This window comes from Abramis brama (assembly GCF_963993115.1).
Source record: "Abramis brama genome assembly, chromosome: 3".
Classification (NCBI taxonomy): domain Eukaryota; kingdom Metazoa; phylum Chordata; class Actinopteri; order Cypriniformes; family Leuciscidae; genus Abramis; species Abramis brama.
Genome location: NC_139965.1, coordinates 33,718,345 through 33,731,122, shown reverse-complemented (window position 1 = coordinate 33,731,122; position 12,778 = coordinate 33,718,345). Strand labels below are relative to the sequence as shown.

The 12,778-nt window shown below is 40.7% G+C and overlaps 1 protein-coding gene across 1 annotated transcript in view; it reads right to left on the bottom strand.

Moving 5' to 3' along the window:
- The window catches only part of adamts18 (ADAM metallopeptidase with thrombospondin type 1 motif, 18), a 71,028-nt gene extending 59,281 nt beyond the window's left edge, over positions 1–11,747 (bottom strand). Inside the window, exons 1-3 of the mRNA XM_084108202.1 lie at positions 11,410–11,747; positions 11,250–11,322; positions 9,749–10,068 (exon numbers count right to left, since the gene is read on the bottom strand). Coding sequence (XP_083964328.1) covers positions 9,749–10,068; positions 11,250–11,322; positions 11,410–11,523 — 507 coding nt within the window. The 5' untranslated portion in view covers positions 11,524–11,747. The remainder of the gene's footprint in view (positions 1–9,748; positions 10,069–11,249; positions 11,323–11,409) is intronic.
- Between the last annotated feature and the right edge of the window lie 1,031 nt (positions 11,748–12,778).

Below are 12,778 nucleotides of genomic sequence, written 5' to 3'. Positions count from 1 at the left end.
CTCCCCTGCCGCTCTCATGTCTCCGGGGCTGCTGAGCGGGAGCAGTCCCAAAACATCTAAAGCCAGCTCCTCACACCGTGCCACACAAAAGCAGAGAGTAGCTTCCTGTGCTCCCCATCAAAAATATTGACAATAAAAATTTAAAAAAAGCGAAAGCGATCTCAACCGCAGCCTTCAAGGGGTAAGACGGATCTGAGGACAGTCATTATTTGCAAGAAGGCTGTGGGGAAAAGGTCCTGACGCCCGAGGGGTCAGGCCAACGAGGGCAGTCTCCCCCGAAGTAAAGCAGTTAACACCTCATTGTACGGTGCACCACCTCGTGTGTTTCGGGGCGCAGCGGTCTCCGGTGAGCACACATCTCAGGGTCCACCCGGAAATGTAGTGGTCCTGGGATGCCCGCCCCATCCGAGGAGGGTCCCAGAGCAGTCAGTTCGGTCGATCCCTGACGGTTCGCCGTTACAGGGTGTTGGACTGATTGTGCAACAAAAACCAGAAGCCAGTCTCGAGAGGCTGGTACCTCTAGTAGAATTTTTGACAGCGTGGAAGCTACTGCCAAATGTTTCTCATTGGGTCCTGCAGACCATAGAAAAGGGTTATCAAATACATTTCGGGTCTCGCCCGCCCAGGTTTATGGGGGTCCTATCCACCGTGGTGGGCCCCGAGCAGGTTCTGGTAATGGAACAAGAAGTGGTTCCTGTCCCAGGGCTCCGTGTTAGGAGCTTCTTGTTGTCACAAGATGCTAATGACAGATGCCTACCTCACGGGCTGGGGAGCGATCCTGGAAGGACGCTCAACTCAGGGTCTGTGGATGGACCATCATCTGGAGATGTTGGCTGTATTTCTTGCTCTAAATAATTTCCTCACAGACCTCAGGGGCCATCATGTGCTTGTCCGCACAGACAATACATAGGTGGTCGCCTATATAAATCATCCACTCTGCAAACTGGCGCACCAAATCCTCCTGTGGTCCCAGAATATAGGAGCAGACATCCTGTCGAGGCAGGGGTTGGGGCCCAGGGAATGGAGGCTCCACCCCGAGGTGGTGGAGCAGATAAGGAGGGTGTTCGGCCAGGCGCAAGTGGATCTGTTTGTCTCACTGTCCACTCTGGTTCTCCCTCACTCATCCAGCTCCCCTGGGACTAGATGCCATGGTGCAAACGTTGCCGAGGCTACGTTTGTATGCTTTTCCCCCAATCGCTCTGCTCTCGGGAGTTCTGAAGAGAGTTCGCAGGGACCAAATTTGCCAGCTTATTGTAGCCCCGCAGTGGCCGGGCCGAGTATGGTTCCCCAATCTAGTGTCGAGTCGACGCAGTAGAGTTCCCTTGAAAAGGAACGCCTCGGAACACCTGAAGAGGGAACGAGACGCTGTGTCACCTTGTCATATCTCCTACGTGCCTGTCAGTGACTTACTTCAGACTTTTACGAAGCTATCGCTGCTTTGCTTTGGGCAGGCTTTATAGTTTCCTGGTTCGTGACGTTGCCTGCCTCTGAAGTTCCGCCACACCATTGGACTGATTTCACATGTGCTTCAAGACGTCATCACGTGTCACACGCATCACACATTCCCTCAGCGTCAATCGACGCAGCGTTTCGTTCCCTCTTCAGGGTTACAGTCGTAGGAATAGACTTGGAGTTATTACAATGGTATGTACTGTGTAAAGGTACTATATCCCATCATTTTCAATACTGACTCAAAAAAATTTGTCTGCTGAATGTTTGCTTGTTTTTTCGTTTTTTTGAAAGATGACAGAAATTAAATATGGTGCCACCCTGACTAAGATCTATTAAGCAAGCTTGAGTAAAACCACAATGAAAGCTGGTCTAGTGGGTAAACATAAATAAACCAAACAAGAGAAGTGACTAAAGAGATGAAGCACTGCCCATGCCTCAGATATCGCACAGCTAAGTTGTCAATGACAAAAAGGTGTCCTTTCATAACCCTATTACTCACAGAAAGATGCATGAGCTTGACTAACATAATTAAACCTCAATGGAGACATGAGAATTTTAAAATGCCAGTCCCAAATGGTCCAAGGCACTAGATATGGGATTCCTTATAATATTTATGGCTTCTTAGCGCTGGTGTGACAGCCACTTTACCACTGCCCATTAGTTTTAGGTCTTCAAGTGAGTGAGAACAAGAGCTATTACAGTTACAGCCTGCCTTTCCCCTTCCTTACTTTCTCCCAAAAATCTCCCTCCCTCTCTCTCTCTCTCTCTCTCCCTCTCTCTCTCTCTCTCCCTCTCTCTCTCTCTCATCCCCAAGTAGCCTCTACATCACTGTCACCACACAGACCACCAGGGAATAGCCCTTGGCAACTTCTATAGTGCTAACATGGCATAACACCCCATGAATTATGAAAGGGGGAGTGAGGAACATTTGTAACTACAAAGAAGCCCAGCATATATTCACTCTGGTTTCAATTTGTCTGTCTGCCCTCCCAAAACTCAGACAAGTGTAAATGTCCACCACGTCACATGAGCATTGTCTCCCATGGTGCAGAGCATTTGACTCTCAACTAGCAGACTCAGAGTGGTTAATTCAAGGGAAGAATCACAGACTGGTCCCAGGCATGCCCCTGTAGAGATATGTGTAGGGTATCACTAAATACTTCATGATATGATACATCACGAAACGCTGTCAAATGCACAATCCTTAATCAATTATTCAATTAAACTACGTAAGGATTATTCAAATCAATTTGATGGAATTTTACTATTAATTAAATTATGCAAATCTTAAATTTTTTTGAGTGTATATTTTAAGCCACATTTACTGTTGTTCAGCAAATTTTGGGGGCAAAATCCAGTAATTTCAATAGGAATGCATGCAAACATGAATTTCGTGTGATGGCGAAAGATTTTGCAACGGGTCCAAGTTGCTCACGCTTGGACCAACAGAAATCAGCTTGGTTGGAAAGTGACTTTTGTGTGAGATGTGCTACACTATGTGTATATGTGTATGTGTATATGTGTATTATGTGTATATGCTACACTACTGACAATTGACAATGGACCTTTTTTGGCCATTAAATTTCGCTAATGTGAACACATTTTTATACTGTGTGAGAAAACTGTAAATGTGATACTATAAAAACAAAATAGTTAAATATACAATAATTTCAATTTATGTTGTCATTGTTCTAAAGCCTTGAGAAAAAAAATTACCTGAAAAATATTATATGTACTGCTAGATGTACAAACATGTGTTGTAAGTATATACATTGCAACTCTGAACTTTCTTGCAAAATGTTTTTACAGAAATATATGCAGATTTGTTTTTATTTGTAGTGTTAAAACCATAGATATGTACACGCAGATTACTTATCCAACCCTTCCAGACACGTAGGTGCAGCTTCTGCTTATGAAACCACCGAGATTTAAATTCCCGAAGAAATTGGATAACCTTTTACAGGTGAGAATGTGTTGGTTTGTGTTTTTATATGTATTAACCCAATACATGGTTTTACTATGGTACTTTTAATGTTTTTACTTTTACTATGGTAACTTTTTAATGTCACCTGACGCCTGTGTCTTGTTGTATTGTGTTAGTTTAGCAAAAACATCTGCTGAAGTCTATTTCATATTAATACATGCGTCTAACTACGACTGCAGACGATCAGTCAACTTGCTCTCGAATGTTCACGGACTGCTCCAATATGGCAGAGAGCTTACGAATAGCGGCAAACTGAAACGGCTGCTAATGATGAATCTATGTATATATATCTATGGTTAACAATCATGATTAATCTCTTGATTTACGTATTTGGACTCAAACATTTATTTATTTTCAGAAATGTAGCCCTAAATTACCCGGGCTCAGACCACAGTTTAAAAACCTCTGATTTACATGACCTGCATGACCTTTACATGAAGTAATGATATATTTAAAAAATAATGACACAAGGATCTTACTTTTTTATGTGTAATCAATTTCAAAACTATCAAGTATCTCAATATATAATTATGATGCCCGGAAAAGGGGCTTAAACTGGGAGACCCCAAACAGCGACCATTTTAGCAGAATCCATAAGTACCAATCATGACAACAAACATGTCTGATGGAAACCCCAAAGCATTTACAATTTCCTGAGTCAGACAAGCACTACAGATCTGCTCTCGGAGTCTGTGTATGGTAATTCCCAGCCTCTCTCTTCCATTGATGTTTGAATGGCCCGGTGCTCTACTCTCACTGCAGTATATCCAAGCTTTGAGCACACTGACAGCTTGCCTCCTTTCCAGTCAGAGTGAATTAGCATCACAACTGTCCCTAAGTGCAATCCCACACGTTAGCGCATCAGCTTGAACCAGCAGGTCTGGTACTGAATAAACACAGCTGAAGTGCTTCAGCAGCAATTCACACACACACCTCACACATTCACAGACAGTCTAGCACCCACGAGGTTGGACTATTGGCCGGGCTGTCCATAAAAGATAAAAGAGCACTTTACCATCCAAAAAGACTGAAACCCCCAGAAAAAGTGGGAAACCTGTTTAGCAAAAATCAGATCTTATATAATTTGTGCACAATTGATTCAGTTTTCCGTTTGTTTTTACTCATTTGCACAGTTTACACAAAAGGTATGATTTACATGAATTTACACTGAATGTCACATCAAATGCTCATTGAATGTCACATCAACTGATCAACCAATACATTTATGAAGGCTTTACATTAATTTGATTAATTCAAAATGAGTAACAGATCATTTTAAATAAGTATGCTTGAATAAGTTACTCATATAACTTGGGACTTGGGAAAGGTCATGTCTAAGTTCAGCATGATTGGACATGTTTGGAAAGAGCTGAATTCAGTGAAGGGCAAATTTAGTGAGTCCCCCTGTCCTACAAAGACCTGCTTGCAAACCATTCAAAAGACTAGGAGGATAATTAACTAGACTCAGTTGTCTGCTTGATAGACTCTGAAAAACACTCCATGCCTACTTTCACATTTCTGGCCATATCACAAAAAGTTTGGGTTCATCTCTAAGGGTGTGTTCACACTTGTAGTTCAGTTCGCTTGGTTTGTTTGGTCCAGAGCAAAAAAAATAGTTGTGTTAGACTTTCGCACCGTCTGTCATTTTATACCTTACAAAAATCATTTGTTGACCATAAACTTGATAATCAGCAAGAAAAATGTAGAGAGGAGCATTTTGCTAAATACTGCATATGTACCATATTACATAATTTTTTTTTTATTAAATATTTAATGTATTGTTGAATGAATCCGTCAAGTTTTTGTGACAGCCACCATTTAAAACAAAACAAACTGGATTAGAAACTTAATTATGTAAGTATTATAACTTTATCATTATAAAATGGGCTTAAACTGGGTGCTCGCCTGTGTGTAATCAAATGCATTGGCTTGGACAGACTTCTCAGGTGCTTCTCAAACAGAAGGATGCATCCTACCGAGACTGCGTCCTTCCTAGTCCAATCCTTCTGAGGCTTATAGGCTAGAATCCTCCTTAGCATTAAACGCTAGAATTAAATGGTCTAGTAAGTGTGCATGGCTATGGCACACACGTCCCATACTGGATTTTCCCCAAAAAAAATGTACAGTTACAAGTTACAATAGATCACTCACAGTGTAATCTGTCAAAATGATGGATGGCCTTCAGATTTTTCCGTCACTACTAAAAAAATTCCGTCAATGGCGTAAAATTTTCGGTTAACGCGACCTCTGGTCCTGGTCCGCTTAGCCTTCACATTGCCATTTTTAACACCAAACCTAAAGATACTGAACCTAAAGGCATAGGGATACATTCACAATTAATTACAGATTAATTCACTGTCGCGAAATGTAATGGACAAAATCACGACTATGAGAAAAAACAGGTATGTGTGAGAATTCTGTCCTTTTTAGGGTCTCATCTTCCCTTTTTTGGTTCGTTTACATGTCTTTGGTCCGTGTTGCATTCATATTTCCTTCGAACCGGTCTCTGTCCCCTTGTTTGGTGCGCACCAGGGTTCGGATGGCAGCGCTCATACTTATTCAAATGAACCGCAAATGAATCAAACAAACAGCAAACATCAGCAAACAGCATCTCTATCAAGTTGTACATCATGATAAAGGGGAAGTTTTCCATCCATGTATGTTGACTGAGATAATTAATTGATTCACAGTGTCAACAATTGTAACCTAAGGCTATAGTCAACCTATTGTTTTCCTACCCAGCAGCGCTTGCGAACATGCTAATTGTTGTTAACATGCTAATTGCAAACAATGGTGCCAATTAACATAAACAGATAAGAACATGTCAAGTCTATTGTCTCATTACCTGCTTTAACTTGATCTGACAGGTCTTGTTAAACTGGACTAGCCAGAAATGAGTGCCCATGTGTCAAACAAATCATAACTAAATATAGCAGCACTGCCAGAATACTTCATCCATAAAAAATCCAAGTTGAACAGTATTGTGAAAGATCTCTAAGTCTTTCATTGTGATCCTTAAACTAGTTCTGGACGGCATGGTGGCCCGGCCAGCCAAAACACGTCTAGAAAGGGGGATGGGCTTGAACCTGTCACCAGCCATATGGAACAATGACCCAAGGAAGGCCTGAGGATGTGGATTTGTCTATGCCTAGGCTGGAAAAGCAACTCTGAACTTGCTCAACCATGTGACCCTGAAGCATGATCTGGTGGAAGTTCTGACCTCTGAACAGGAAGTAGCAGAGCACCATTTCAGAAGCTCCACCTGCTAATCCGCTTTTAAAAACTGAAGCAGACTGGCATTCATATGCCATTTTGAACCAACCTAGAAACAGCACACATGACTAAACTAATCCATAAATCAACCAGGATTTCATTACTACGATGATATGTGTTGTTTAAAGGATGGATGGAAGATGTTTCATCATGTCGTCAAATCTGAGGCCACACAATCCATTTGAAGCAAGTGATAACAGCAATTGAAGAGAGCTCAGTAATTAAAAACTTTAAATGAAGCAGGATTTAGCGAGTAAATCCCTCTGTTCCTGACTTAAAAGCTGGGACCGCCTGTTCTTCATTTAACAACAGAATCCCTGTCCATCTGCTATGTTATGCACTGTTTAACAGCAAGCAAGAGGACTAGTACAAGCAAATCAGGCTTTCATCAACTCAGTAACCTAATGAACGGCATTACCTCTGAATGTTTCGACTGTGGGGGTTCTCAACCAGATAAGCATTGATTTTACTTTTGGACTGGCATTCTCGCCACACAAAACCTCTCTTCCTCTAAGCAACTGCCTCCTTAGCCTTTCACAGCACAAGGGGTTGCTGCGGATCAGCAGAGGGATGAATGGGTTCTCATTTGTAGTTAATCCAAAGCTCCTCATCAAGCGGAGATGACATGGAAGGGTTAAAGTCTTCTGTGACTCGTTCTTTTTCAATCCAACAAAGAAAGGGAGAGTGAAAGAGGCAGAGTGACAGAGTGAGAGACCCCTTTTTTCTCAGACATTTCCTTTTTCTTCTGTACATTTAAGCACAAAATCTGAAGGGACACACAGGTCTTGTTTGGCGCCCTGTATATCTGAAATAGGGGCACCTTTAAGACCGTCAAGAGAATCACCTAGAGCTCGGGCCATCATTCAAAAAAAGAGCTTCAAAAGAAAGGGGGAGTAGATCAAAGAGTCCCTGCAGTCTATTCAGATGCAATTGCTCCCAAATCACATTGTGTTGTCACACAGTTTTAAAAGAATGGGTCACTGCTGTTTTATAGTGGAGAAGCTACCACTAATGAAAAGGACAATGCAAAGATTAGCGCTGCCAGCCATGCGCCTGAAACCTCACTCTGTCTTTAATTGTAGCGAACAAGGGAGACAGGAAAGCAGGGCAAACACAGAACAAAAGAGCAGGGAGTGAAGGCAGAGTCCTTCAGCAGAACTCTGGGGATGATTTTACAGTAGCCCACAACCCAAGGTGAGACGTGAGATACGTCAAGCAAAGCTCAATGCTCCATCCCACACAAGCCATGTCTCTACTTTGGTTTACGTCATACTTCATTGCTCCAGTGAACCTGTTTTACTAAGCTCTTCATGCACACTATATACAACACTTTTCACTCAGTGAAACACCATACACTCTCAGAAAAAAAGGAACAAAAGCTGTCACTGGGACATTACCCTTCAAAAGGGTTCTAATATGTACCATTTAGGTACTAATATGTACACTTTTGGTACCAATATGTACCTTTGAGGGACTAATATGCACTCTTTAGGTACAAAGGTGTACCTTTTGAAAAGGTACCGCCACAGTGACAGCTTTTGTACCTTTTTTTCTGAGAGTCCCTGTATATATACTTCCTAAGCTCCAGCAGTCACAATATGTACCTTGCTAACCATATATGCTCAAATATGTTTGCATACTTGCAACTTGACATTGGCAGCTACTTAAGAACACATACTTAATGAGTAAAGAAACAATGGAGCAGCGCAGATTACCTTTTTTATAAATATCAGTGAGCTAAATTCATGGTCAACGCATTCAGCAGTCCCATGCTAATTTTAAAAAAATTTTTGCTGCAAAATAAAAAAATATCTAAATTAGACAATGGAACACACTTATTATTGTGTTTTACCAGCGGATATCATGGTTGAATTAATATCTGTACAGCCGAAGAATCAAAAAAGCCATGAAACAGAAAGACTGACAAAGACACACACACAAAAAAAAAAACATTTGACGACTGGGTTGTGATGCTCAAGTTGCTTCTTTTGTTAAACAGGTGAGCGAATTCATCATTGTGCAGACCGCTCTCTTAAACTCCCTGTATCAGTGTAATTGACAAAACTCAGAGAAACTTATCCACGTCAGTAGATGGCAGTGCAGTGTCTAAGCATGCACAAGACACAAAGCTTGTTAGCAACTTAATATAAAGGTCAAGTATGACTTCACTTTGTAGGCCAAAACATGGAAACGAGTTAGCATTTTAGCACTTCCTGTTCCATCGTCTCGGAGTCAATTGATTTTTGTTAAATGGCTTCCAAAGAGGTCTGTGGTGAACACAAGCTCAAGACACTTCCATGTTTTATTCTGTGACAAAAAATACATCAGTATTATCCCACTCGTGATTTTTTGAAGCTGTAACGTGTCTTGAAAAAGGCGGTTGCTAACAAGTGGCTAAATGGGACTACATAGGCAGTCTCGTTATTAGTCTTTTTATTTCTGGTGACTGCATTTAGGCTTCAAAATGTATCAAAGTTGTGTTCATCTGTGATAATTATCTTGATGGACAAAACGTGTAAGTATCATAAACTTTTGATGATCACAGAGGTTTTTTTTTTTTTTTTTTTTATAATCCAAAAGCCTATGGAAAAATCCTATTGGGTTTTTCTTTAGGGAACAAGTATGATGCTAACTGCCAATTGGCCTACAAAGTGACGTCTAACCTGCACCACTCTATTATGCTGCCTCTTAAGATATGTTTTGGCCAAATTCAAAGGCAGCTCTGCAAGAGAATCCCAGAGGATCAGTAAAAAAAAATCCAAGATGGTGAACATAGCAGAAGAAAGTTAAATTTTTTAAAAATACTTATTAATTTCAAACCGAATATTCTTACCAAAACATTTGTTTGGTGAAATGTTCAGAAAATGTTTGAGCACAGAAATTGCTGCCCATGTAGAGCATTTCAAATCAGTCACTTATGAGGTTCTATTTAATTTAGGAAGCCTCATAGCTTCCTCTAAAACTAGTAGACATTGTAGCTTATTAAGTTTTGGAATCCGTGAATCTTTGTAATCTTTGAGTGTAAAAGGAGACACTTACCAGACCTGTGCAGGTGGATATAGCCACAGAAGATTCAGAATGGTTTCGTATGGAACCCTGATAGAGGCAGTTATGAATAGAAGGGTCAAGGGTCGCTGTGTTGATGCCCTCTGCACCCAGTGTCTGTATGGTAAACCCCTCTGCCAGCACATGGGATGGCTGCAAGTCTAAATGCAATTCCTTGCCAAATGCAGAGACATGATAGTGAACCAAACCACCAGCTTCTAACAGGGACCTCCTGCTTCGTTCATGTCTTGACACATCATGGGAAATGTAGCCTCCAAGTGAGTCCACTTGCACTGGTGTGGCAAAATCGTAATCTGTGTGTGGGACAAACACAGTTTAAATCATCTGACTCAATACCAATCCATTACCAGTTAATTATAGCATTAGTCTTACTAATATAACTTAATATTGTAATGTCAGCAACAGTTTTCTGTCCATCAGGAATTAGGACAGGTTGTTTTGTGGCTTTGATTCCATGTCTATTGTCTTTGTGGTTATTTCTATGCTAGTACACTCCTAAAAGCTGACAATTTTACCAGATATACACTTTTAAAATTTACAGTCTTTCTCTTCCAGGAAAATTAGAGCAAAAACACTGATGACTCATCCTGCACTACACATTTATGTCCGATGAAATGGTCTCTAATGATACTGTCACTCCCATAATACCACCTGCCAAAGATTAGGAATTCTAATGGTTATTCATTTTTTATCATTATTCTTTAAGGGATAAGCCCTTTCATGTCCCACCAAAACGTTCTTTGTTAATACGAAATACAATACCGGTAAGAAAGCTGCATTTGTCAAACCATTTCATGGGGTCTTGTCAACACTTGTTGGCTTATTTACTTTCCCTATCTGGTCTAACTTATCCATTAAATAAAATTAAAATTGTAAAATTACCTCCTGACTCAAAATCTGTATATCACTGTTTACACTTTTATGTTGCTATACATAATAGCCTACCTATATTTCTGCTTTTTTTTCTGAGCCTTTTTCAATACCCTTGTAGCCTGTGCAAGCTGTGAAAATGATGAAGAGGCTATAAATTAACGTTTCATGTAGCCACAATTTATATACAAAACTAATGTCAAGCATTAACCATAATCTCACGAGGAAGTGTTTCCAAACTTTCCACTGGTTGTGTAAATCTTAATTAAAAAGACAAACTCTCAGTGACTAGCTCCTACGGGGCAGATAAGAGATGAGGGAATCCCTTTAATGCGCCCACACATACAGTAGCCTACGCGTGCACCGGCACAGGAAACTCACATCTTGGGAGTATATTTATGTTGTAAACCCCCTAATTCCCCGAATCTATGTAGCATGCTTCCGCGTATTTATATATTTAGCTGTACAGGTATATCCAATAAGGACAGGTAAGGATTTTCGGCTCAACCAGAGTGCAAGAGCGCCATCGGCATCAATCATTGCCATGTCATAATTATAAAGAATAGAAATACAATAATAAATTGCAGTACGTAAACACACGAACCTTGATAGAGGCCGCTGGTGTCGCCGGTAAATGAGAGCGATGTCACAGAGTGGAAGCAACAGAACTGCAGAGCCTGCAAACAGCTCACCACAATTAACTTGCTAAATGACAATGAGTACAGTATATATAGTAAATAATTAATTATCAGTGTGTCACCTGCCTTAATGAAGTTCCCAAAAGACACACTCGCCAGTAATCTCACTGATGTGCTGTTTACCAGAGGGACTTGTAAACTCCAAAGCAAAAGGAAAAGGCAATCCATTTTGGCATGCATGCACCTTAACTGTTACCTCTTTAAAAACGGGGAAAGGAACGATCCGTAAATCCATGCAATGCAATATAGAGACATTGCTAATTGTTTAAACTGCCCTGTTTCAGTCGTTCCTCAAGTAAAATCCAAAGGGTCCATTTGGGTAACGCGCACCGCCTCTGTTTGCGAGCGCAGGTACACAGAGAACTGCTGACTGCTGAGCGTTGACAGTCGGCGGGTGTGTGTGCGTGTGGGGGGGTACACTATACGACAATAATGGCACCGGCTGATGGGGAAAGGGTGGGGGTTCAAATTCCCACCAATCAGCGACGACCATCTGCGGGCGATTCGGCGCATCAGCGCTCCTCACTGTCTGACCGTCCATAAAAAAGAGCACAGAGTTCATTGAAATGGGAAGCATGTTCGCAGCACTCCCTCTAAATGAACGGTCCGAGCAAGTAAACACACGCTGTCGAAAGAGTTTATGTGTTCAATGTGAAATTGAAGAGTTGAATGGGCAGCGGGATGATTTATGATAATGTACGCTGTACTATATAATGAAGCGCTTTCACGTCAGGTCTTGTCCCTAAAACTGTACTGTCATCTGTTCTGCAAGCGCTCAGCTGATATTTAACACGTAGGTTACATTTGTACAGCAGTTTGTTTTAGTTATTATTGTAGAGTGTTCTTCAACCTAAAAACTGCGAAAGCTCATACTGCATCTATCCAGGCTTTTTTCAACACTGTGCAAACAAGATCTCCTGATGACCTAGATGACCTTAGTTGTATATTGATAAACTCTTCTTACTTGGCAACTTTTGAGTAAAAAATTAGTCTGTTGTCAAATTACATAAATTGGAAATTAATTTAGTATGCTACAATTCTTTCAATATATGCTTACACTAGAGAATTTATTATAGGTGTAGATAAGTAGTCTCCACATTGAAATACCTTTTAGAGGCACCATGCATGTAGTAATCCATTGGCCCTAAACGTTAAATGAAAAATAACAAATAAACAACAAAAGTCTCAAGTTTAAGTAACCTACAACACAACACAATATGTTTTTTGTCATTTCAAAGTAATGACATTCAATAAATGAGTCAGATTAATTCAGTGAACCCTTTGACAGATTCCTATGTGTTTTTGATTCACAAAAAAGAATCTGCACTTTTGAATCATTTTTCAGAAATCGGACCGACACTAATTGTTCGTTTTCATTCAATAAAGCATTTTCAAAAAGTCAAAAATCATTCCAAAAGATCCGACTCGTTTGTTG